General features: G+C 45.1%; 1 protein-coding gene across 5 annotated transcripts in view; it reads right to left on the bottom strand.

Annotated features, from left to right (window-relative positions):
- The window catches only part of MEIS1 (Meis homeobox 1), a 114,400-nt gene that overhangs the window by 38,603 nt on the left and 48,655 nt on the right, over positions 1 to 27,142 (bottom strand). For all 5 annotated transcript variants that reach the window (XR_012586048.1, XM_074579271.1, XM_074579272.1 and 2 more), the window contains exon 8: positions 15,740 to 15,885. Coding sequence is in view for 4 of the 5 variants with exons in the window: in XM_074579271.1 (XP_074435372.1) it covers positions 15,740 to 15,885 (146 nt within the window). In the remaining variant the exon portion in view is untranslated. The remainder of the gene's footprint in view (positions 1 to 15,739; positions 15,886 to 27,142) is intronic.

Genomic DNA, 27,142 nt, shown 5'->3' with positions numbered 1-27,142 from the left:
ATGGCACTGCGGTAATCCGAACGACAAGGGCAGAGATGCCCGCGCTCACCCACTCACTGTGAGTTGGCTTCCCAACATCGTGATGACATTGCCTCGCGGTAGCGCACGGACGCCTTCCCCTCCTTCCTCTCCCTGGTTATGGGGGTTTTTTTGTGGTTTTTTTGGAACGCATGTCGCAAGGACCCCAAAGACCTTTCTCCTCCTCTTCGCATAGAATCATAGAATCACAGAATCATTTAGATTGGAAAAGACCTTTAAGACCATCGAGTCCAACAGTTAACCTAGCGCTGCCAAGGCCACCACTAAACCCTGTGCCTAAGCACCACATCTACAACTTTTAGGTCTTTTAAACACCTCCAGGGATGGTGACTCCACCACTTCCCTGGGCAGTCTGTTCCAATCCTTGACAACCCTTGCAGTGAAGAAATTTTTCCTAATGTCCAATCTAAACCTCCCCTGGCACAACTTGAGGCCATTTGTCCTATCACTTGATACTTGGGAGAAGAGACCAACCCCCACCTCGCTACAACCTCCTTTCAGGTAGCTGTAGAGAGCGATAAGGTCTCCCCTCAGCATCCTTTTCTCCAGGCTGAACAACCCCAGCCCCCTCAGCCGTGTGTGTTGTATGTTGCCCATCAGCATGCCAAGATATGCTTGGAAAAGACGTATTTTGATTCCATGGCCATGCAGAACCATGAGGAGTTTGCCTCTTTGCTTTTACAGAGGGCCAGAAGCCACCCATTACCTGGCAGCCTCTTTATTTCCCATGCTTGGGTATACATATATATCATTTACCATCAAACGCAAATGTCAACGGTGGCTTCTTCCAGGGCTGCGTCAAGATCAATTCAACCCCCAACTGCAGGGCTAGAGCAATTTGTCCAAATGAAACATTACAGCTTCCCTTTGTTATAGCAAGTTAAAAATAAGACCCCCAGTAGAGAGACGATTTGAAGAACAAACACAGGTTCATTCCTGGCATCTTTTACTACTGTTCAAATATTAAAAATATCGATCAGGCCAAACTGAAATGGGGCGCTCAGAGCAAAAAGCTTACCAAGTATTTCTTCCTTTTAAATCAGCGCTACAGCCAAACTACCGCTCGTTCGAATAGGCTGCAACGGGAGTTTGCATGATTTTTTTTGTTGTTGTTGTTACTATGGCACAGCTTCCTTGAACTAACATTCAAAGGTTATCGCCTCTAAGTTATGCTTGCTAAGTCTTCTTATACAACTCACAATCGGAGGGAGGGAGTGGGAGGAAGCGGTGTGATAACCAGTGCCAGCTTTGAGATAAAGCCCTCCACCTAATCTCTGTTTATTTAGACAACCATCTAACCGCAGCGCCGGGCGTAAAAACAAGCCAGGTGTACGGCTAAGGGAATTTCTCCTGCCTTATCGTGACTGCATTATATTTTGGGGCAAAGGCAAGCAGAGCTCCCCCCGCCAAGATAACTTTGAAAATTTAAATAATCTCAAAGTTTGAGGTTTTGATGTTTGGATTCGCTCGGCTGGCTGGGCTTTTTTTGCTTTGTTTTGTTGGGAGGGGAGGTGACGGTAACAAAGCACATTTTATTCCGTGCTTTTGTATTTCTAGAGGTTTTGGAGAAAATGGTTTGCCATATCACGTTTAAGAATGAAGACTCGGCTTTGAAATATTTCCCACCAGAGGGGACTGAGGGTGTTTGGAACAAATATACATATCATGGGATCAAACCAGAGCAACCTGAGCAGCGTTTTAAATGCATTTCACCCTAAAGAGCTGACAGAGGGTCAGGCGCCCAGCACACCTCCGCAGCAGCCGCAGCAATGCCGAAGCTGCTTTTCCAGAGCTGAAGCTGCTTTTCCAGCCCAGGTGCCAAAATAGAAAAGCTCTTGCAGGTCAGGCCACGAGAAGCAGTACCATAAGGCGCCTGGCTGAAGGATAACCCAGCCTCCCTCCAGCTTCAGCAGCAATGTTAAACTGCGCTGGGAAGCTCGTGCGTCGGCTGATGGCTCTATTTCCCCTGCCGTATGAGCCCAAAGTTGCCTCCGATGCATTCAAACTCGGTTTTGCCCCCTTTTTTTTCCCCCCTCTGATAACTCCCCCCACCGTTTACTCCATCATTGTAGGTCGGGGGAAGTGATGAATGTTGCTGAGTGCCAGTTTTTTTTGGTGCAAGATGAATAACCCCAAGGAGCAACCTACACCGAGTCCCAGGCTCCTGTCAGCCCCATAATTGATGATGTTTTCACTGTAAGGGGTGGGGACTGGGACACATTAAGGCTCAATAGGGGAAGTAAACGGAGTGAATTGACTCAGCAACTATGCCTTTTACCACGGCTTCTAATAAGGATAAACTGATTACTGCCAAATGTACTTTAACATCACAGGGAGGGTGGGGGACGGAAAGAAATCGATCTGCTCAAAGGAAAGAAATGTCATACCAGAAGTTCTTTTTAAAAGTGAACTTTTATACTCAAAAGTGTAGAAGCATGTTTCAGCAGCATGTTGCTGCATCCTTCCAAGTTGCCATTTGCTGCTAATCCCAAAAATGAATTTACAGCCTTAAAATGCATCCTGAAGATGAACACTGCAAAACCATCGCCACAAAGCCAATGTTATCTTTTTCCTAAGCTCGCTCTCAAATGACTTCGATAACAAAGAGGCGCACGGCGATGCTCGTGCTGTATTTCAAATGCCGTCTTTATGTCAGCATCTTTTTAGGGTGAGTGGGAGAGTGGATGTTCTGCCAGGCGGTGGGGATGGCAAGCAGGTGGCAGCCCAGGTTGCCAGGCATGACTATGTAGCCAACAACCCCAAGATCCAACAAAACCCACCCTGACTGATGGCTTCTGGGCTCCCAGTGACCTTTGATCCCTCCTGGCTTGGCCAGGAAGAAACCAGCCTGTTCACCGGGGCCCTGTGCACGCGTATTCAACAAAAGTGGTCATCCCCTAAATGCTGATTGCTACATCGGCTTTACATGAGATGGGAGGAGGACCACAGCCATCCTGCGCCGCCACGCAGGTAAGTGCCGGGCTGTAACACCAGAATATATCCTCACTTGCATGTCACACGAAATAAATCAAGGCAATCCACCACGAGGCACATAAAAATGACTAAAACAGGTAAAGACAATTTTTGTCACCCATACAAGAAGTTGCCAAGGTTGGCAATGGCGCCAGGAGCGATTTCCCTGCACCCCCGAAAAACCCGCGCGGGGTTTCTGTCATGAGAGATTTGGTGCTGCTCTGACAACCGAGGGCCATCAGCAGCTCAAACAAGCTGTCGCAAAGATGCTGCCGGCTACGGCAACCATGGAGGATGCTGTCCGACCTTCGGCAGCAACTTTCATCGCCGCATATTGTCACCATAGCAATGAAGCTGGATGCGGGCAAACGACACGGGTCTGTCATCACTCAGCCCCGGCCTGACAGCCTTCAGCACCAGCCGCTCTCATCCAGCCCCCATACGCAAATACGGCCACAACGGGCCCAAAAATAATAATCTGCCCTTCTGCAATGTCATCTTTTTGCCGACGCTCCTGGTAGCACTGTGCAGCCCTTGCACCCCCGTGGGGATGCTCTGGTTTATCCCGCAGCAAGTTTTCACACTTTAGGGAAAAGGTAAAACAAGGAAGGAGACTGTGGTACCCAAACTTCATGTATCAGAGAGAAGCAAGAAAAAAAAATAAATAAGGAAAATATATCTGTTATGCAAATGGCAGTAAAAACATGAGAATTAATATTTGAAAGGAATACGATGACACTTTTGCTTCAGCAAGGAATAGGAATGTTGCTGTGAAAGTCTCACGCTTCCTTTAATATTAAACACAGGAGTTGTATGTAAGATGCATCCGCCGCTCCCTTCACAGAAAAAGGCGTTTTGGGGTGACGTCGGGATAACTGGCAAGGTACTCCAGGCTGTCACCGACAGCAAACATGGCAAACACACTGCTCTGCCTTCACGCCAACACCAAAATCGGGGGTCCCAGCTATTTTCACGGCCCTCCTGCCAGGGATGCCACGAAGAGACAATCAACTTGGTCTACTTCCCCGCTGCCTTGGTGGAAGTACGGCGAGAAACGACAGAAATCAGAGGTGGCAAATGCTATCTTATCTAGAGCTCGTCTGCCCCATTGGATTAATCATAACATCTCTATTTTGGGAGAATTTCTGCGCGGGGTCAGTTTTTACTCATCCCGCCCATGCAAAGTCGCCCCTTCCAATCGCGGGGCGTGCGGGAGATGGTGAGAAAGATTTTACTTGGTGGTTACCTTACTTAGCTCATCTCAACCACACACTTCGTATTTGACTCTGTGTTTAGTCATACAGAATAACCTGATTTAACAGCGAGCCCATGCATCGCACGAGCCCTCTCACCATTTAGAAAGCTGCCTTTTAATGATACTTAATTTAAACTCGCTTGTATGCTACGTTTGCTAGTGAACACATTGGCTACATGGCTCTTATTTAACACGTTCACCGCAGCCCCGTAGCATGCAACACGCTCGCCGGTCCGCGGCAGCCCTGGAAAGACAATTCGCCGCTTGAACATTTTTAAACCTGATTTACCGTTCCAGAGAAACAACCACGCAACTAATCTTCCAGGACAAATGTAACACTGAAGAACAACTAAACTGAAACGTATAAATTCCATATATACTTAAAAATATTATTGTCTGTAATTTAATATAACAATATTTCTAGGCCTATAACCTTGCACGCAGAGGCAATTTCCCAAGCATTAATACTTAAATGGGTCATATGCACCACATCTGTCATTCTGTCCTGAAGTCTATGAGGCACAACCAAGACTCTGCAAGCCTATTGATTTTTCTAGCATTTGCTTTAATTTACTTAACCATTGAGAAATCCATCAGTACATAAAGGGCAACTGTCCATTACTGCCTCATTTGCAGACATTCTTTCCCCCTTTTTTTTTTTTTGGTAAATATTTCCCCTTAAATCGCTGTGTGTTTACAGTGTAAAAACGAATCCAGAAAGTGCTCACACCTGTTTCTGTTCAGTAACTGCTGCACTGAGGTATATGTAATGTGCTTAAAGATAGAATAAATATCTCGACATTATTACATCTGTGTGCAAAGGGTGGTAAATTAGATCCTAATTACATTAACAGGGATTCTGCCTCCCAGCTTAAATTTTACATGAGCACTCTGTAAAAATCCAAAAGCTCTGCTGTGGTTTCTTTACGAGCTGGTGATTACAGCTACTTCCTATGCGGTCACTAAATATTCTGTTTACAAATAAATGAAGAAGCTTTGAGCCAACTTGCCAGGGTAATAATCCATGTTGTTGTTTTTTTTGTTGTTTTTTTTTTTTTTTTTTCCCCCAGCAAACCTTTACCACATAAGCATGGCAACAATCAGAAGCCCTGGCTTCATCTAATTACTCTATCACATAATTTCACAAATTGCCTTTTCACTGGGGAGCCAAGTGCAAAACACGCTCACAGTGGGATTTCAGGCAGCAGCTTTCATTTACTACTCATTTCTTGTTAAATTAAACACAAAAACACCAGTTGTGCGAAAGAAGTCAAAAAGAATGCTTGCAAATGAGCCAGACAAGTGTATCTTATATTTATACCATTCGCACAAAATAGCTCATTGGCAAGCTGGATTTTTAATGGCACCATTATCGTCTTTAACCCTTTTAAAGCCTGGCGCAAGACTGGTAACCGGATCATCCTGACCAAACTCAACCGAGGGAAACAGCATCAGGCAGCACATCAGCCTCATTAGCCATCCTTTAGTTAATAACCCCCGAGACGAGGCAGCGTGCCCCGATTCGCCTCCACCTGACCCCTCCGGGAACGACCCCGGGCAGAGTTTGGCCCACAAATTCCTGGGTATTACACCCGCCTATTACGAGGGAGGGAACGGTCCTACAAATCAATGGAGTGGGATTTTTTAAGCGCAATTCCCACTTCAGCCTGGTACGGCCCCTCCGAGGTGCGGGGGAGCCAGCGGGACCCGGGGGCAGACGGACCTGGAGGGCCAGACCCCTGCTAATTATCTGAGTGCTAACAAGGCCGGCTTGCAAGCTGCCACCGAGGAACACAAATTATTTTGAAAATAATTGCAGGCAGTGTACCATCGCCGGTGGAAGTGAACCAGAGGTTATGCCGCTCTAAGATGACATTTTTTACATCAACAAGTACAAAACTACAACACGGCCATTAGTAATTAAAGCTGTTCCTTTTGTAGCACCAGAGCCAGTAGGTCAGGTACCGTTTTACATCAGAAACCAGGCCTTGATGGCTGTGGATTTGCCAGCATTATCTGCACAGGGAGGGGAAAAAAAAAAAAACACAACATTAGCAGCAGCTGTCTGTGTGCCTCCACATTGAAAATCCTATTCATACAGACAGGTGAAGTAATTTAAAAGCCAATGTGGTGCAATTTTGATGCAACTAATGCCACTGTTTACTAAAACGCCACCATTACTGCTGTTTATGAAAACAATACTAAAATTGCATTTTATTCATAAGAATCCTAAGTTTTGCGTTATTAGCAGTTTCAAAATTATTCTGCCCCCAACTGCAGCTTGTGACTCTCCAGGGTTTGCAACCTGCTGCACCAACAGACCCACGCTCGGGTCTCCACAACAATATCAAGGGTTTACCCTCTTTGCAATTCACACGCGAGCGCAGCACAACTCCGGGATCAGCGCAAAGTCCCTGGCAAAGAAGTAGAGATGTGCCAAAAACGCTATTAATTAGCCAGATTCATCTCACATGGCGTTTACCTTCCCAAAAATATCACCTAGGGACCCCAAAAGCTCTGGTTGGCACAAATACAGGTTCTCTAGGAAGAAGACTGTCCCCTTGGCAGAGTCCCACCCTTTCCCCTCTGAGTTCAAAAAAAGTCCTTGGAAAACATATTTCTATCGTGAGCAGACCCTTGGCTTTACTAGTGTGACTCAAGTGACACTTTAGTGCCACTAATGTGACTCCCTACCTTTTTCCATCACTGGTACAGAGCATCATAGTGGGAATAAGGTGGTGGTTTGCTGGGTTTTTTCAAATCGTGTTTCTAAAATGTTTTATGCTGTACGGGTTGGATTAGAAAAGGTCAACCAGCAGCCAAGAAAGGAATACTCATGCTATACCTAAAGTCTGAGAAGTATTTTCCGGGCAGAAGTTTCTGGTTCATAAAGCAGAAGATGCAGTGGTAAGTCTCCTAGACCTTGCCTTACTAAAATGATGGCCCACCACTGAAGTGAAACGAGTACTCTGCTAGATACTAGGGGTCTAAATCAGGCAATGATGCAAAAGGCGAGGTAAATTAGATAACTACATATTAACTTAAACTCTTTTCTGCCTACTTACCTTCCCTTTACACATATATTTAGCACTGCTGTAGCTTACAGGGTGAGGAGCTGGAAGCGCAGAGATGAGTCTGATCAGTACGGTTTGTTCACCTATCAAAAACTGGATTTTCAGCTGAGCATTTTGGGGAAAGGATGGCATTATCCATGGAAAATTTTAATTTTCTATCAAGAAAAAAAATTCCCTTCCACAATAAAAGTTTTCTGCAGATAATTTTGATGGGCAGACAGTAAACGTAACCCATTATTATTAGGAATTAGGGCTTCTTGAATACATGCAACGAGAAAAAACGTGTAAGCAGTAACAGTGCAGATTCTATGTAGCTGAAGGTAAATGGAGGAAAAAGGGAAACAAAATTTTTAAAATGGGTAAAAAAAACCAACTCACTTCTCATGCCTGTCCCAGAACAACGAACAGACCATATTCACCAGAGTATGGCTGCTGCGGTTCATTCAGACAAGGGTTAAGTTCATGCAAACAGATGTAGGATACTCTATGCCAGAGGAAGGGAATGCATCTTACACAACTTGATGTACCACTTCCAAATGTGACCCGATTTGAAAGGCAGCTTATCTTACACCACAGATTAACACATCTCATCAGATATGCGCCCAACTGGTTTGGTGCCTCATATTTTGGCACTTTACCTGATCTGATTAAGTCATTCGCTCGCTTGCCCGTGTGCACTGTGAAACTCCTTCAAGAGTTAGGAGATTGCCAATAAAAAATTAACACTGGCACTTATATACATAAGCATATCTGAGAATCAACATAGGCTCTTTTGTAGCAACTGTGTTAGAGGACAAGCTAAACAAACAACTAATAATGAACAACCGAGCCCATGAATTTATCCTCATTTCCTGCTCACCCACTGCTTGCCAAGATACTGTTGTTGCCTTTGGTGTACTTCATATTGCAAATTATTTGCCAAAATATTTCCGCGGATACTTCCAGATTTACAAATTGGTGGTCGGACTTTTTCCCTCCCCCTTTCCCCCTTCAAAATGGGATACTCGAATTTCGTGTGTCTGCTTTGACTGCAGAAAGACAGCACGTCACGTAGCACATTTCTGTGCCTTGACTGGAGGAGGCCAATTTCAAAACTGAAGTTGTACACGCAAAATATCACAGCTGCAAATATAAAAAGAAAGGAGAGGGTGGAGAAGAAAGCAAAGCATCTACTGTTGACTTAAAAATTCTTATTACTGCAAACATTCTTGCTGGTAAACTCATTTCCCAGCATATTTATGCAAACAAAAGGAGTTCTAGTACAACCAGAGCAAGTATAATTTAACATCTGAATTAATGTTTATCATGTTTCAACTTTTCAGTATTCCCTCGCTTCTACTCAGATGTGAAATTCTTCTGGTGTGTAAATACTAATGTGTTTCAGCAGCTTCCAAATAATTCAAATTCTTTAATGGGCTGGTGGCTTCCACGTTGGTACAACAGTGCCTCCAAGGTGGAAACTGTGGGAAACTGGGAAAAAGATAAGATAGCCATTCGGGAATAGACACCCTCTGTCTAAAATCTAGCCCAGGCTTTTGGCTACCTTCTGATTTCAACCAAAATACTTCCCTGGACCACTGCTGTTCCTGAGACCTGCGAGGAGCCCAGGATGAGATGTCTCACACCACGTAGTTTAAGACAACGTGATGGTTGTCTTCATCAGAAACGAGACTGAATCGTGGATATGGAAAAAACAGGTGTTGTAACCACACCACACTTCTGAACCTGAGAAGCGCCTAAGTGAGGAATCTGGTTTCCTTGAACCAACTGACTAAAGCACCCTATATTTTTCCTTTCTGGTCTAAAACCAAAGGTTTGTAGCATAGCTCAGTGCCGGCAACTTAAATAATCTACGGGACAGCACGAGATCTCAGTACACGAGACGTGCACTTTCCAAGAAACCATGAAACTGGAGCAACAGCAGCATTGCCAAAGGTATCCCCCCAAAACCCAACAATTTTCTTTAAAAATGGCAAAATTCACCCATGCTAGAAAATGGGCCAATCCTTGGACAGCAGGTCAAACCAACAAATTTGAGGAAGATTAAAGAAAAAGCTGAAGGTTTTGACAGTCAGTGTCCTCCATCAAACTCTGGGAGGGCTGAAGGGTTAAGAAGTTAATTCAAACCAAGTTACCTAAATCCTGTTTGTCCTTCTTTCTGGAGCTCTCAATTCAATTCTGACAGAGCCTTGGAATAATTATCTTCTCCCATAATAACATTTCCCATTTTCTCCCATCGAAGACGACTGCCACAGCACCTCCACCAGCAGAAGGGAGCTGAGGACCCTCATCCTGGGTTACCTGCACCAGCCTGTGATGGATGCTTTTGCTCGGTGCTCCGGCAAGTCTTCCACTGCCGGGAGCAGGATGAGCCCTGGCTCCCACCTCCCCGAGGGGACAGTGGTGCACGGGCCACCGAAAGCAAGCTAAAAAAGCCTGGCTTTTCCCAGGAATTTGGGACAGCTGGCACTAAGAAGTCTCGCAGATGTGGAAGAAAGATTTTTACAGCTTTGCCCACAATAAAATCAAGTGAAAGAGGAGACTGGCGTATTTGGGATAAAGGGGGGGGGGACACCCCCCACACCCATTCTGAGTCCAATATCGGGAAATATGACCCCTGTTACGCAGATGAGCTCCAGGAGCCCACTGGCATTTCGCAGAGCAAGTATCGGTGCAGGATGGAGACTCGTTGCAAGTTGTACTTTCAGGGGGGTTGGTTTGTTTTAATGCCTTTAAACCCTCTCGGAGAGCACAGCAAAGAAAATCCTCACTGGTTTTAGTCAATTATTTCCCCTTTTTACATTTTCAGCAGCCTAGTTTTGTACTCGTCTGCCTTCTCACTACGTTCCTTTCCAAAACTGGACAAGCATCCCGTTGGAATAGGGGCAGGGAGCCAAATTAACCCCACTCTCATCGTCCCAAGGCAATAGCTCATAATGATAGACAGATGAAAGAAGACCTGAAATCCACTTGCTTTAACCTTAAAAAGTTGCAAGTCTTTAAAATATTCATACATAAACAAAACTTATAGATTTAAGTGGTACAATAAATAGTATTTTTGTATCAGAATAACATTCTTGAAGCAACAGGGACTATTTTTCTCAGCTAGATCCAGATATAAAGTCCCTCCTTCAAATACCTGTATGCAAATAAACTCTTTTATACAAACAACAACTTTGCTAAATAGATTGCATATTCTTATTGTAAGTTTTCTTGCTTAATAGAATGGCAACAAACAACGAATAAAGATTCAAAATCCAGATACAGAATAAAAAAAAACCCTTTCACTTTTACTGTAAAGTCAATGTCTTTCAGCTACGTCTGTTACTTTCTGTTCAGTCTCCCATTTCAGTAACATTTAACCTCTTAAGGAAATTGTTTTAAAAGCAGTTAAAAATAATGATTAAATTATGGGATTTACATGAAAGAAATCCTTGGCCCATTCATTTTTTTTAAATCATGGCAATTTGTTTTTTAAAAGGTGTTTGAAGTCCTTGAATCTACCTCTTGGCACCATTAAAAAAAAAAAGTAGTTTATAATCCCCTAATGTGCTTAAATAAAGCCTTCAATAGTTTAAATTGTTATTAAACATCTTTTGGGATTATAATTTTATGGCTTTTTTTTGCCTGATTAGATGATGAACGTGAAGATCATCAAATACTCATCATATAACAAACCAATTACATCGTATAATCCCCAAAATGAGGTTTGAGTCTCCACATTTTAAATTAAGCTGGATTTAAAGGATGCAGAGAATTCACAATGAGCAAACAAAGACACCACCCCGCCCCCCCCCAAAACTCCCTTCATCTAGTTTGAACCAAAAGGTACCATTACTGGGACAAAAACATAGTATGGGTTGAAGCAGAAACTAATCCTGTTGCCACAATTAAATTTACACAGATCTGGTTGTAGGCAAGATTATTTTTTTTCCCCTTCCCTGCCTCCAAGCTCTTCCCTTATTTTGCAATCCCTGCTGAGGGCTATAACATTACAGCGAGGAGATCTGCTTGAAAAATGGTGGTGAGATCTGATCCCTGAATGTTAAGTGATCCAAGAAATAATAAGAAAAAATAAAATAAAGTAAGAGAGCCTGTAAAATGTTGCTGTGCTATAGCACACCCTGAAATTATCCTTAGGGCAACTTTCCGGAGCTCAGCTCCACCACAGGACTGGTTCGCCGCAGTCCCTCCTGGAGACCCTGCCATGGCATTTGATGTTCATCTGATGCCACCCCACAAGCCTCCCCTCATTTTTGACTCAGTTTTTACAGGTTGGGCATGTCCTCACCTCTTCACCAAACTATTAGCAGCCTTATTTATTCATTTATCTACCATTTCCAAATAGTAACAGGCCATTCCTTCCACCTCAAATTTATAGCAGAATCCTAAAAGCAGATTTCACAAACCTCAAAGTTTACAGGCTGCTGTCATAATCTACCATCAAAAATTGCACCGAGCCCCACAGCTACGTTTCACCTAAGTAACGGCCAACCTGGGCAGCTCTTCCAACCCGGACATTTAAATCAAAATTAAGTCAGAATAGCAAATAGTTAAAAACAAATCCTGCAAAGTCCTAAGTGTAAGTCTGATCACAGCTTTTTCCTATTGTTTTAGCTGATTGTTGTTGTTGTTATTATTCTAAGGGGAAGGAAGAAAAAAAAAAAAGGGGGGCAATTTGGATGAATTTATCCCCCGAAGTGTTTCAGAGCATACTGCCAGCCTCTGCAGAGGACAGTGCTTGCTTACCCTTTGGGCATACGTCAACTCAGTTCTGCACATCAGTCAAAATAATGGGGGGGCTGCAGCGTGCCACTGAGCGGGAACTATTGCCCAAACACTTCAACAACCGCAGAGGCTATGGCCTTGCATTTGATTTTTATTTTTTTTTCCTTCAATAAAGAAAAAAAGAATTTCCTCCTAAGTGGGAAACGAGAAGTAAAGGGCCAACCTTAGGAAGTTAAGTCAGTACACAGAGGAAGACTTAATACTCTTGGAGATGGAATAACTGCATAGAAGGAATTAAACCAGCCTATACACTTTTAAAAGACTGTATTAGTCCAACATTTATTTTAAGCCTTTCCAACCATTAATCATTAGTATGACAGACACAGCAATTACTGTCTATTTTGTTGAATTCCGTGCCACTGATGTGTATTAATATTACAATTGTGAGGGAAAAAAAATAAAATTTGCCTTTGAAAAGGAGGGCTCCCAAATAACACCCCGGTTAGGAAGCACCAGCGGTCAAGGAGATGCTGGGTTTTGCGGTTAACCACTGCTCGTTTCTTCCCTGCCATTTTCTGGATGGGAAAGTGAAGGCAGGTTAAGCGCTGGGGGCAAAAGGGAGGTATGTATTGCCTGCCCTGACGTGTCCCCTGCTGGAACAGAGCCACCTCCCTCCCTCTCCTCACCTCCCGTCTTAGGGAGGACCTCATGTCCACCCTAGGGAAGGCCAAATTCACTAATAATTAGTAAATAAATAAATAAATAAATAAATAAAATAACTAAGATGGGATCTCTAGTTTCCTCAGCAGACCACTCCTCAGCAAGGAGTCCAGATGGCGACACTGTCGTGTCCATGTGTAGGGTTTTAAGAGCAACCGTGAGGCCCGGACACCCTCAAAAATGAACTGGAGTCTTAATTCCTTTGGTCTCTCACCCCGCTACTCCTCAGCTCTGATTGCAGCCATGATTTGGGCCTGAGGTTTCTTGCAGAGAGGACAGCACCCCAAGCAGTTTGTCAAAACGTTATATTGCTCTAGCGCTAAGAGTGTTGACACTTCCCCATGTTATCAATGTGCTTGCCTGAAGGACATCTTCCTCCATGCAGAAGACCCACTGCTCTTCTGGATGCACAGGTTCTCTGGAGCTGTCTCTCTCCAGCAATAGCACTCCCAGCTGAGACACATGCTTGGAAGATCCTACCATGTTGTCCAGCCGTGTTTTAATTCGAGGAAACTGTCCATAACCCCACATAGGGTTTTGCTGGCTTTTGAAAGTTCTGTCTCAAGGTCCTAGCTGGAAAAGGTTGGACCGGGCAAACCAATTCTGCCTTACTGAATTGATAAGACAAGCCTGAAGCCACCATGATGCTGCCAGAAGAAGAGAAAGCTGTCCTGCAATAAATCTGCACTTCACCTGGCTGGGCTGGATCTGCACAGGGGATGGTGGAATTCTAAAGCAAGCTTTAGCTCGGTGCTGCAAGGTAGAAAATGCAGCAGCTTCACTGCGTAGGTCCTGGGGGGGTTCTTTCTGTATTTGAGCCTGCCAGAAGAAGAGACCACCTTAAGAGTCCAGATGTTGTCTCCCAGGGGCAGCTACCAGCACTGCAGCAAGCTCCACCGGCACTGTCACCTTCTCTTTTGCATACCATTACTGCACAGGAGAAGAGCGAAAAGCCACTGGCACCCTACACCTAATCTAGACGAAACGGTGACAGGGTCCATTCTCTGGTCCTGAGGCTGTGTATGAAGCCAGCTGCAGGGTCAGGTCAAGCCCACATAGCTAAATGCTCCTGCCACGAGGTCTTTTGGGAGTCACCCCTGCTATCTTCTGCTGTGCTCCCAGGAATGGTTTTGGAAGGTGCTGGTAGCTGGCCCAGTCTAAGAGCATCTGGAGACTGCTCAAGCAGTTTAACAGGACAGACCATCACGTTCTGTGCCCAGGCCTGGGTGATGGTTAATCTACTAGCACAAACACAGCAACAGGCCACTTCCAGGAAAAAAATACTAATACTATTAATAATAGTAACAATTCCTCAGCTGGGAACTATGGGGACTGAGGTGCAGTTGCTCAGTGTCCCCTGGTGTGCCTTGTCCCGTCTGCAGAGCTTCCGGGGCATCTCCTCAAACCAGAATCTAAACCAGCTGCGTCAGAATGGTGCGAGCGTCGCTGTCGGCACAGCATCCCTGGCCCTTTTTGGAGGTAGATGTCCTTAACCCCACATCTGCTGTGGAGAGACACCAGATGTCAGCTCATTTTGGTGAGGACCTAGAACTGGGGAGACACCAAAACCAAAAGAGACCTCGGGGAAGCGATGCGCTGAACGCACCAGGGACAGGGTTAAGGAGCTGGCAAAACTGGGGCACAGCTGACCTAGAGCCTGCCAGAGAGAGAGAAGGATTAACTTGAAGATATCCTCTCTGGCCTCGGAGGAGAAGTGCTCCAGTATGAAGGTTCATTCATAGCAACCCAGGACCGCGCGGGGCCGGATTCCCTGCCTGATCCCTGTGCTGACAAGAGTCACGGCAGATATCTGGTTTCCTGGCTCAGCGGGGGGGACGGAGGGGTGATGTGCGTGAGCGCTTCCTCCGGTTTACGAGTTATACCCTTGGCAGGGCTCCCACCGGGGCTGGGCAAGCTGGCCGGCTTCTGGTTTCATCCTGACCCTAACGACAGGCAGGGGAGAGAGAGGCAACCGCTGGGATTAGAGGCGAGAGCTGTTCTTCGCTACCGCCTGCAGACTCCCAGCACCCCTCGTCCTCCTGGCCCAGAGAAACTCAGCCAGAAAACCTGGGGCCGAAGGCCCACATTCCCACCGTGACAGATCACCCACAATTTGATGAAAAAGGAGAATGGCATTAAAAACACTTTTTCTAAATGCTGACATTAGAAGGTGTGGTACACAACATAAAGCCTTGAAAGAAGCTCCAGCATCCAGTTTAACCCCACACACCTGTCCAGAGCTTTGATTTCTAATCCCAGGAACCAAAAAGAAAAATACAGGTAGCTGTGGCAACAGAAATAGCTGCACATCCCCCCACCCCTTCGTAATGTTAAATACAGGGGTAACTTACACTCTGGGAATGAGAATGTCTCAAAGAAAAAAATTATACTTTGCTATTAAACCAGATACATTCAGACCTTTCACCATGAAGCTTCTGGTGATCTCTGACAAACATCTGAATGAGGTCTTTGTTTGCTTTTTGCTTTGTTTTTAGATCTCCCCAGTTATTTTCCGCGGTTCTGCGGAGCACAAGAACCAGGGGCCGAACTCGGCTGCTCTCTGCTCGGGAGCAGCGATTCCCACATGAGCCGAGGGGAGCTGCAGCTGTGCGAGCAGCAGGGCAGGACAGGTCTCCGAGGTTATTAGGATAAGCTTAGTCACACTTTGTGGTGAACGTCCTGTTAACAACTGCGACTCGAACCAAAAAAAAAAAAAAAAAATCTAAAAACAACACACACACACAAAAAAAAACCCCAAAACCATAAAACATACGCTCCGTGCTCTTCCCCTGGCATCTAGCAAATGAGGTAACAACAACAACTCTGCTTGGAAAAGTTCCCTGAGCTGCCTGTCAGTAACATCATACGTATTTTTTTTGCTTTCTATGACTACTACAACTATGACATTTTCCATGTTTTATTTTGCATATGTGATCTAGAGTTCACTTACTGTTAGATGCTGGAACAGCCATGCCCTCATGATATTTGTGGCTACTTTGGGAAAGATGCCACGCTTTTTATGTCGCTTTTTGTCCTTATCTGGATCATCATCATCACCTGTGCTGGGGGAAGCTACACTGTTGTCCAAGCCGTCACCTGTAAATATAGTGAATCAAATTTTGACTTATGCTACCTTTATATACTTCAGCCGAAGCCTGGCTTTGGGTATAAACTGCATGAATATTTAAATGAGGTATAAATTCTTTAACACCGTAATTCACCAGGGGTTGAGGGGATGGGGAGGGGAAGAGACATGGGGAGAGGGAGGGTCTCAGGACTATGTTGGCCCCGTTCTGGTTTATCCTGAAGGACAGTGTGACCATTTCTGCCACTGGATTCAGCACTATAATCCAAACCAAAAAGTGCTTAAAAAAAAAAATATTTTTTTTGCAAGCATCCAGCTTGCAAAGGTGGAAACGGTGGCTTTTCTTCACACTAGGTCACTTTCCAAAAATTCATCCCAATCAGCCACTTTGGACAAGATGGCAATTAGGAAAGTATTGATGGTGTCCCATCCCCATGACATGTGTGAAGTTGGGTGCCCCGTCCCACCCTGGGATGCAAAAAGCGGGGTGAATGCAGCTCTTTTGCAACATCATTTTCTCTCCCCAAATTCCGAAACAACCTGAGGATTGGGGCATCGCTTATATTAAGTCTTTTATAGATGTCCGACTTGCCCTGACTTTTGGATGGGAGGTGGGTAGCTAACTGGCCTCCCCTCTTCCCAGCCCCAGCTGAAAGAAATTCATACGGGGATAAGTAGGTACCAATCTGACGTACACCGCAGGAATTAACACCCTGCTTTGTGCTGGTGTGCCACAGCTGCAATAGGTGTCTGCTCCCGTTAAACAACAACTGAGCCAGAATGCATTTCCTTAGTGCAGAGAAGGTCTCGGACACTTCTCATCACATTAGCAACTTATCTACGGGAGGACGTCACTGTGTAGCAGCCAACTTGGGTCTGGGCTGACAGGCGACCGGTCAAAGGAAAACAAAAGTTGCAGTGCCCGGTCTGTTCTCATTGCAGTTTTTTGTTTCAAATCCTGAAAGCAAGTTTATAAACAAGTCCACAGAGCAAATCATTCTCTGCATGTGGATTGAAGGGTATATCCCAGCTTCTGAGGACACCGTATTTGTAGCAACATGGAGTCGTGATGTTATTAGGCAAGTGTTTTTTTACACCCCCTGGGCAAGAATGATCGAGAGAGTCATCTGAATTGGGCTGATCAAAACTATCTCTGTTAGGATAAAAATAAAAAATATTAAAAAAAAAAATAAGATGTAGACTGTCAAAATTATGATTTGTTAAACAGCTTTCAGCATCAAAAAAAAAAAGTTATAATTAGTGTGATATTTTTAGTACCTTACTGACCGTGGCAAATTTATAATTGTCCTTATGACTTGGCCTGTGTCTTTAATGAAATGGTAACCTTGGGTAGTTATAGAAACAAACAAGATTTTTATGAAGAAATCAGATATCCGACAAATCCTTTGAAAGCCCAGTATGTAAAAAAGAGGCTTTTATACAGAGAAGCAATTCACCATATAAAATAATAATTCATAAAAGAAACATGAGCAAAGGAAACAACTCAACAGCATTTAAAATTCCACGGGCTAATCCACTTTCTGTCTGCGAGAGGCAAACAAGGAAAAGAAAAGTATTACGCATTCATCGATTAAAAATGAAAAGCTTCTAACCTAATGACACTGCCTTTCACCACCTCCCTGCCACCGTCCACCCACCCTCTCCCCCCCACGCCCTCCATATTTTTTTACATACAGTCTCTCCTCATTTCAAACCCCCTTCAGATTAATTTAGCAGGCATCGCCTCGTGCCTGACGGGAGGAGGACTCATTGATAATTTATGGAAATATCTACTATAATCCAAGGGAGATGACTTTTTTTCCAGCTTTGTGCATCAATAGATAATCAAGGCCTTCAAGCAGCCTTAGCTTCCCATTACCTCGGGCAAGAGAATTCCTGAAAGCATGCCTCCGGGGCACCTGAATTATATCCTCCATTAGGGGAGGAAAAGCTTTCTGCATTCCACCTATAACACTCCCCAGAACCTTTCCTGTTTATTTCTGCTCTATGAAAGCAGAAGCATTAGGAACAGGATTTTTTAAGTGAAGACTTATGTAGATACAATGGAGAAACCTTTCAAGCGCGAGCCAGATCACCTCCTTCAATCCCTGGCGGTGACCTATCCCAAATAAAAGGTTTCTGTTACATCATTAGCTCAAGCCAAAAACAGCCTTGGCTTAATGCACAGTTTGTTCTTCCTACTGTTTTTAGGCAAATACTGCTACTTTACTCCCATCTGGGAGGGAAATTACACTGCTGGGCTGTAATCTAAGACAAGATTTTCATTGGAAGCAAATGCTTTCAATCCAGTGTAAATACTGGTGCATGTTCAGAAAAGCCTAAAACAATAAACCCTGGCCCTGTCCGACACAAGTTAGCGAAAGTGAAAGGCAGGGAGAGGATAAGAAAGCACCCGGCTATCCTAAGAGCAAATGCTTTGCTAGACTTTTAGAAATTGTTTAACCTCTCCACTTTTTTTTTTTTTTAAACTGGAAAATTGATCCCGTAAAGACTGAAACCACAGAGAGAAGTCTAAACGCTCAACTGTGGATTTTAGTATTTCCATCTACTTTGCAACCCGATCCGCTCACCTCTGTGAGGTCTCCAGAGATTACCCCCCTGCTTCCTTTTTTTTTTCCCCCTCTCCCTTCTTTTCCTCTTTTTAAAGATCACTAAACAAACTTGAAGCACCGCTGACCAGCCACACGGTAGCAGCTACGAACCGCATTTGTAAAATGTCAGCGGCGACTCCGTTCCTGAAGTTGACTTCTCCCGCCGCCAAAATGAAGGCGAACTGAAAAGGTGGAAATAATCATAGAAATGATGCTAGTCCATAAACAAGCTTACAGCCTCATTAGTATAGCGGGAGGCTCCGCTGGGTGATTTATGCTTGTTTTGCTGATGCCATGAGGAAATGCCATAGGGCAACTTTAGCCAGCTGCTAATGGTTTCTGACAGCTTCTTAGCAACTAGTGCAAGCAACGCCGTGGCGTTTGCTAGTGACAGAAACCGAAAATGTCATATTATCTGCCCATGTGTCACGAAGTCCGTGTGGCAATTAACTAGTAGGCCAGTGACTGAGGGGCCAGAGGCTCTTCAAAATGGCCCGTGGCTATTTGGAGGGGGGACACAGAGCAGGCGCACCGCTGGCCTTTATGCCACACATATGCACGGCCGTATGCACGATCTGCATCACGATCCGCATCCCGCTCCCTCCGTCACCCAGGAGCTGGGTCCACGCGGATCCTTTGTCCGTGGAGAAACTCCGGCTGGCTTTCTCTTTAGGCGCGGCGTGACATTATCAGAGGAATCGGGAGTAATCTGTCTTGATATGGTGGTGGGAAATGGCACTTTAATTGGCAATACCTGATCCTCTGGTTTCGAGGGCTGGATCCAAAGGTGCGAGCTGTTTTTCTGCTCGCTCGCAAATTAGTCTAAAAGGATTTAAGATCACTGAAGCAGACTCGTTGCCTGTCAAATTGCTGGGAGCGCAGCGACTCTGCACAGCAACTAGATGCTATTTAAGAAAAAAAAAAAAAAAAAAAAAGAAAGAAAGAAAGAATACGGAGCCTGTGAGGAGCAGGAGGAGAGCCCGGGCTCCACACGCCCGTTCCCCAGCGAGCAAAACCAGGCGCCATATGTCAACCTGTCAAACCTTTCTGCGTGGCCATTTGCCCTTTCCAATAATATTTAAGAATTGTTTTTACACAATTTTTTTTTTTTGTTATAGGCCACGGTCTAGTGAAAGAGGCCAACCAACAAAGAAAGGAATTTGTACTACAATTCGTCCGTGGACAATTTCTTGCCAGACCTGGGCCGGTCCCCATGGAGCGAGGCAGGTGACCTGTGGCAGCTCCCTGGCTGTCAGGCAGCTCTAATTTCAAACGCCCTCGACTCCCGGCGTCCCAGAGTTGCCTATTTAAGCACACCCAGGCATTTAGGCCGCGCTATCTTGTTCCTTTCAAGAAAGGAGAAAGCGGGCATTTATCGTATTCAGCCCCACTGAATGGGTCAGGCCTCTCCCCGCACCCCGCATCCCTCCTCCTCCGCCAGTGCCTCCTACGACTTCCCTTCCCCTCCCACTCCCCCCAGAAACTAGGAGGCAGAAGCAGCAATGGGTTTATGGCGGCTCCTCGAGTGGGTAATGCTTTCTTTGTCCTGGGTGAGCTGCGATAAACCTTTGTTGGCAAAATCAGTGCTTCTGGAGAGCAGCTTGGCACACGCTGTCGTGGGAATGAGGTGATGGGTCCAAAGCCTCCTCCCTCCCTTCCACACTAGACCAAACTGAGCCATCATCGCCCTGCAGTGTTGGGAAGGCATAGCCGGGCAACCTCCAGCCACCCCAGCTCCTGAAACCACCCTCAGACATGCTACCATAAGAAGCTGCTCAGATAGAACATAAATAGTCCCAATCCCAAGGCGGAGCCATTTCAGAAAGGTTAGAAATTCAAGTGTCCTAAAAACCCCGGCCCTTCACTCGACTAGAAAATCCATGCCTTTGCATGGGGCTCTTTAGACTAATGCCACCCTCAAATGACTTTAAATGACCAGAAATCTCAATAGCAAAGTGCCAAATATAGTTTTACTACAAGATCTTCAGCCGATGCAACAGCTTCTTTCTCACTGCACGTAGCCCTGTACTAGGATCAAATCTGTCTCTGGAGCACAAGCATTTTTATATCAAAGCAAAACATACTATTCCTAAAAAAGCCTGCTTCCCACGCCTCTGTCGGGAGAGCTGAGAGAGATTTTGGGGTCCACTGTTCAATTTGCTGGGAGGAGGTGAGAGGAGGGCACCAGCTTCACTGAGGCCCATCAAAGCACGCCATGAATGCCACCTTCCACAGCTTTTACAGTCCACTCCTTCATAAGCATCTAAATCCACCACTTGAAGGAGTTCATAGAAGAAAATGTGAAAGAAATGTAACCCAGAAGCCCTGGGAAAGACCCAGAGCAACTTTTAGGTGCACCCTGGACCAGACAGCGCCATTAAATCTGTGTCCTCCAAAAGACTCAACACTTATAAATTGAACTTATTTTTATGTTCCCAAATCTCTCCTGTTAAAAGCAGGAAGAATTCTGCCTTCTGGAAGGACTTTACAGTTTGCACTTACTTTTGCATGTAATAAGCTAATATAATCTAAGCATCCGTTGTGTTTGGACAAAAACTGTTGACTTCTGTACTAGACTTGCAATGTTTTCAGCGCTATGAACTGAAACACGGTGCCTCAAAGTTCACGGGCTTTTTGGTGATTTTGTTTTTTAAATTCTATCACAAATTTTTTTTAAAGTATTTAAATATGAGTTCCTCAAATTCCTCTTTCTGCTAGCATGAGAAATCCTACGTTATCTAAGCCAAATATTTAACTCTTCACTGTCCATCCACAGCTCCGTTGGTTCCTTTCTCTTTTAACCCCTCCAAGAACCCAAATCTCTTTAGCAACCTTTCCAGGTAACTGGAAAGCAGGATTCGTTAATAACTTTAAGCAACATGATGTACTAGAGAGATTTTAAGTGGCAAAATGACTTTCTTTAAACTGTCTTCAGTGCTCTGTGCAAATTTAGAGTAACTATGATAATCTCCACGCCTTTACCTCTGTTATCCCTTACTGAAACACATCTCCAGTTTGCTGGATACACATCTACCACGCTGACTTTTTGCAGAGCAAAACCAGGCCTGTGTGCAAAATGTCATTTTCCTATAAGGTACAAAATTATGAACTCTCAAAAAGCAGGTCCAAGGATGCAACAAGTTTTTTCTGTAAAGTAAGAGCAAGAGAGAAGGAATCTGCCACAACTTACTGTTCACAGGACTTAAAACAAGGATTGCCGTTTCAGACCACCAGCATTGAATGGAATTGGGCAATCAAAGAAGAATATGAAGGTTTGGAGATATTTTTTTTATTTGTTTCTGACACAGCTAGCTCCAACTCAGAAAAGGAATGAGGCGAGCAAAAATCACGCCCAAATGACTCTGAAGTGAGTCAGGGTGGCCAATCTTCATGTCCACAGCCAGAATAGACAGAACAGACTATTTCAGTTGGAAGGGACCTACAACGATCATGCAGTCCAACTGCCTGACCAATTCAGGGCTGACCACGTTCAAGCAAGTTATTAAGGGCATTGTCCAAACGCCTCTTAAACACTGACAGGACATGCGAGGACGAGTTCACCACTCAGAAACGATCATTCCTCCTGACAGCAAGGTGGGGAAGGAGAGAAGCAGAGTAGCACAGGGGGCTGAGTGCTCAGCTACGCCAGAAGAGAGCTGGAAGGCACTGGCACAGTCTGGGACGCGTGCTCAGGTGGTAATCCCAAGTTGTACCTATTTGTTGAGGGGAACTAGAAGTTTTGACAGGAAAAGGCCCGTGAGTTTAGAAGATTTCCCCAAAATACATTATTTTAAAATTTACACATACATGCACCTATATATTGCCTACGTAACACTAATCCACTGTTACTGCTCTCAACCTGCCAATGCCTAAGCAAGGCACATGAGCCGAGGACGGGGCTACCAACAAAAAGGTACTTCAGAAAGCTTCAAGCAACCGTGCAATTTCTTTATCAGGCAAAAACATTTTCCATTAGTTTGGATCCACGATTAGCCAGATGTGATGGAAGCACCCACCCCAGGAGTTCCTGAGGTCAATGGCAATCATCTCAGCACACTGAATGGCCTACAGAACAGACCCAAAAATTATTTACAACGATGGTGGAGGTCTGCTTGTGAATAAGAAAAGTGATGTTAACGAAGGACCTATTTTTTTTCTTATTCCTTAAGGAAAAAGCCTTCTCAAATACACTCAATAAAAAGTTAATGAGGACAACAAGGTTGAAAATGAGCATTAGCAAGGCACAAATACTATGTGTTTGGGTTTGCACGCATCTCTTAAGGAGATAACAGTGCATGTTTCATGCAAGGATTCAGACCATGACATAAGCAGTAGGAGGTTGTCAGTCACAGATAGTATGCATATTTACAAGTTACTAAAGGAAACAGTTGCAAAAATATCCTACACAAATATTCTTAGATGGAGTAACCTGGACAAGTATAAATTACACTCTGGCATTTGACAGATTTTCAAAGTTTTTTTTCTTGAATCATTGAACTTTGTTCTTTAGAGACAGGAGCACCTTTTTGTAGTAACTCGATCCTCCTTTTTGACTTGAATTCCCTTCAGGCAAGCAACAAGCAAATTAGCTGTCTACGCAAAGAGTAAAAACAGCACTGATGAATAGGGGGGAAAACCCCACAGATTTTACTTATTTTCATTTGTTTGGCAGCTTTTTACAGCTGAAACGAAGGAAACCTCTTCTCCTGCACAACGTAGCACTTCTTAACGGCGTTCAGAAAACTCCCTTATTTATGGGTAAGTTGTGCAATACTTCTGGAGCTGTGCATCTATGTGACGAATGAAATATTAAAAAGAAAGCAATTCATTGTATGGGAAGCAAACATCTCTCTGCTGCCAGCAACAGACGTTTACTTTGAGCAGTTGGAAGCAAATACCCTACAGAAAAGTATCTAGTTAAACAGAAAAACATCCTGCTTTAACCAAGAATGGTAAAAAGCTTAAACGGTTGTGGGTTTTTTCCTAACCTAAAAGCCAGCGCGATGACCCTACCACTTCTTGGGAAAAGCTCTTTTTCAGTCATTCTCTCATTTTTTTCAAATATAGGTCTTTATTTGAAACCTGTTCTCTCCAGCCTCAGCTGGAGAGTTGACCCTCCCAGCTATGGGTCCCACCAGTTGCCTTCTCCATGAGAAGCCAACCGCACACAGCTGAGACACAGGTAAGTCCACCATTGGGCTTGGTTGGTCTTACTCCCTTGCAAAGCAGAAGCACAAGCAAGAGCAGGAGGAGCACAGGACTGCTCTGCCATGGGGGAAATATGCCCAACTGATACCCCAAATGGCCACGAGGTCAACTTCTGTAAATCTCTGTAGCTCCTTAACAACTGTCTCTATCTTTGTGTTTATCCAGCTTCTAAGACACTTGACTCTTGGACTGAGCACAAGCAGCTGTAAGAGGCTCAAAGCAACGATCAGAAGCATATTACGCATAAACTAAGGGACGTATTATCTGTAGAAACAGTTTATTAGAGTGAAGCATTTAAGTAGGCTTCCTTCCCCAAACACAGCTAAATTGCCCTGGGCCCTGCCTGCGCGCCCACACCAGTGGAGATGATGCTGTAGGTTTCATGTGTTACAACAGACAATACATGCCAGAACCTTGACGCTGTCCAAGCCATTCAAAATTAGCTTCTCCTATTGAAAAAAGTTTTAAAAAAATTAATTGTTGGGCAAAACAAACCAAAATGCTTAGGATGGTTGAACCAAACTAAAGCATTTTCATCTGGGCTAACGCAAGAGCAACCGATGCTGGCCCATGCTGCAGTGTGCACTGCGGTAACTATAGTTCAGACACTGTTTGCCCCAAATCCTCTTTTGCAGGGCTGGATCCCGTATGTCACGGGCGTCATATAACCATAATGAACAGGAGAGAATTAGTCTAGCTGCAGCTCAGGCAAGTCAGGATTCATGACCTACCAAGTCCACATGAGGTATTTGCAATTGGAAGTTCCCACATGGTTTGTGTCAAGTTAAAAAGTTCTTGCTGATATGCAATGCGTTTTCTTCTACTCCTGCCACAGATTTAAAAGTAGTATCAAAACCAGTAAGTTATCACTTTCCCTGTCCCTAGTCCATCAGTAACATCTGACAATGAAAACCACGACACAACTAAAAGAAAACTAACATTAAACTTCACTTTGCATGCCACGGCGGCACCACATACTCTATTTCCCTACGTACAGTGGTCACTTTGCAACTGCAAAAGGCAGAATTAAAAGGGGTGAGAATAAAATGCCCCCATCTCATCTGCTTTTCCTCTTCTGACAGTAATAACATCTCAGCTGCCATTGCCTATGCTTCAAAAAAACCTTATAAAGGTCCACTTGCTGCAACCATTACTCCAGAAAATCATAGCTGCTGAAGCTCTTGATTAGGCAGTCAGCAAAAACACACCTGGCTTTAAACTTAAGGTGCAAATCAATTATTTATTCATATTTTAAAAAAAGAGGAAGACAATTTTCATTTGTTATGGAGGGCTAATCCAAAAAAACCCTTCTGAGGCAGCCTGGTGGTTCTCAATGCAGGACCTTTTATCTCACAGCTATGGAAAGGAGGGCACGGAACAGAGCTGGCCACATCCACCTAAAAGAACTGTTTCATAGAATAGTTTGGGTTGGAAGGGACCTTTAAAGGTCATCTAGTCCAACCTCCCCAGCAATAAGCAGGGACCCCTTCAACTAGACCAGGTTGCTCAGAGCCTCATCCAGCCTGGACTTGAATGTTTCCAGGGATGGGGCATCTACCACCTCTCTGGGCAACCCATTCCAGTGTTTCCCCACCCTCATTGTAAAAAATGTCTTCCTTATATCTAATCTAAATCTTCCTTCTCTTACTTTAAAGCCATTACCCCTTGTCCTATCACAATAGACCCTGCTAAAAAGTTTGTCCCCATCTTTCCTGTAGCCCCTTTAGGGACTGGAAGGGGCTCTAAGGTCTCCTCGGAGCCTTCTCTTCTCCAGGCTGAACAGCCCCAACTCTCTCAGCCTGTCCTCACAGCAGAGGTGCTCCAGCCCTCTGAGGATCTTCGTGGCCTCCTCTGGACCTGCTCCAACAGGTCCATGTCCTTCTGATGTTGGGGGTGCCAGAGCTGGAGGCAGCACCGCAGGGGGGTCTCCCCAGAGCAGAGTAGAGGGGCAGAATCCCCTCCCTCGACCTGCAGTGAGTATCTGCCCAATACCTGGGTTCCATAGCATCAGGGCAGGAACTGGACCCAAAACATTTATCCTCCTGTTTTCTAAGCAAATGTTAGAAATATTTGCAAACATGACTGAATGGATGGCATTTGGACTCCTCCCTTCACCCTGCCCTAGCGCTGCCTGGGATGCTCAGAAGAAGCCTGCCTCACTCTCCAAAGACAAAATCTTATGTTACCACGCACATAATCATCTCAGGAAAAAACACCTTAATTACACAACAACCAACCCTCTGTCAGACCTTTTAAGGAAAAGGCGTAGACAGAATTAATAATGTTTTTCTTAGGCTGTCCCCACTGCTCCTTGCTGCCCGGTGCCCTAAATCCACTGCTCTTGTTCTTCCAGCAAAAGCCGGTCGCTCTGGAGGGCCCGTGACAATAGCAGGAGGCTGTTCCTCGGGAAGGAGGTGCAGAAGCCAAAAGGAGATAAGTAGATTTGACAGAGCCAAGCTCACACAAAATTTTCTTCCACTTGACTGTCCCTCTCCAACACAAAAGGCAAATCTGCTCTGATGAGGCAAGTGCTTTTAAAAAAAGCCCACAATGGGAAAAACAAACCTGAAGTTGGGCTTTAGAGGGAAGGCGTGGTAGCGTCAGCTCTGGTGGCCAGCCGGCAGGCACGCTGCTGCTTGCATGGCTCTCGCTGCCCTCCCCTCAGCACGGGGAGCAGGACAGGGGTGCCTTCAGAAATCATCTCTCACCATCTCTTCTGCGGCTTAACACAGGCAGCACATGGTAGAGCGTGTCACCGGAGATGGAGGGCGCCCGTGGGTGTCATTCTGCACCAACCAAAGCACAACCACTAGCGGTAGCCAGCTTCAACTTCACTCCAGCCCATCTACACAAACTGGGGTTAGAAAACCCCAATTTGGGTAGGGCGCAGAAGAGGGTTGCTCTCTCTGCCCAGATTTCCCTTGCTCTACATGGCTGGGAGGGATCGAGCAATGACCGCCGTGGTGCTCAGGCCACTAATTCCCCTTCTGCTACAAACACTCCCCCCCCCTAAAAGCGGACTCTACTTTCTCACCCCCTGCTAACACCCCTTGGGTGTGGGGAGGTGGGGTGGCACCATGGGCAGGTTGGGCTTGTACAAGAACACATCCAGGCAGCTGGTGTGAATCCAGCCCCCGCAGCAGAACCTGGAAACTCAGAGGGCTTGGAGAACCCTTTGGAGAAATAACAGTGATGGGGAGGTGGGTTTTGACCCTACTTCTCGTGGCCACCAGGCTCAGCACCAACGCTGAGCTCCCTTCACGGTCCACCCCAGGGGCACGCAGGCACTGACAGCCCTTTCAGACACCTCAGTCCTACTAAGTCTGCACATCCCCTTTGGCTCCAGCTTAATGTATTCATGTCACTGCTTTGTTTTTGGTTTCCTATAACTTTCTATCACAGCTTCTGGTGTTTTGATGTTTGTTTTACAGCGCAGTTATAGGTTAGG

The sequence above is a fragment of the Larus michahellis genome, chromosome 3 (genome assembly GCF_964199755.1).
Source record: "Larus michahellis chromosome 3, bLarMic1.1, whole genome shotgun sequence".
NCBI lineage: Eukaryota > Metazoa > Chordata > Aves > Charadriiformes > Laridae > Larus > Larus michahellis.
The sequence above is the reverse complement of the archived record's forward strand: the minus strand, read 5'-3'. Positions and strand labels throughout refer to the sequence as shown.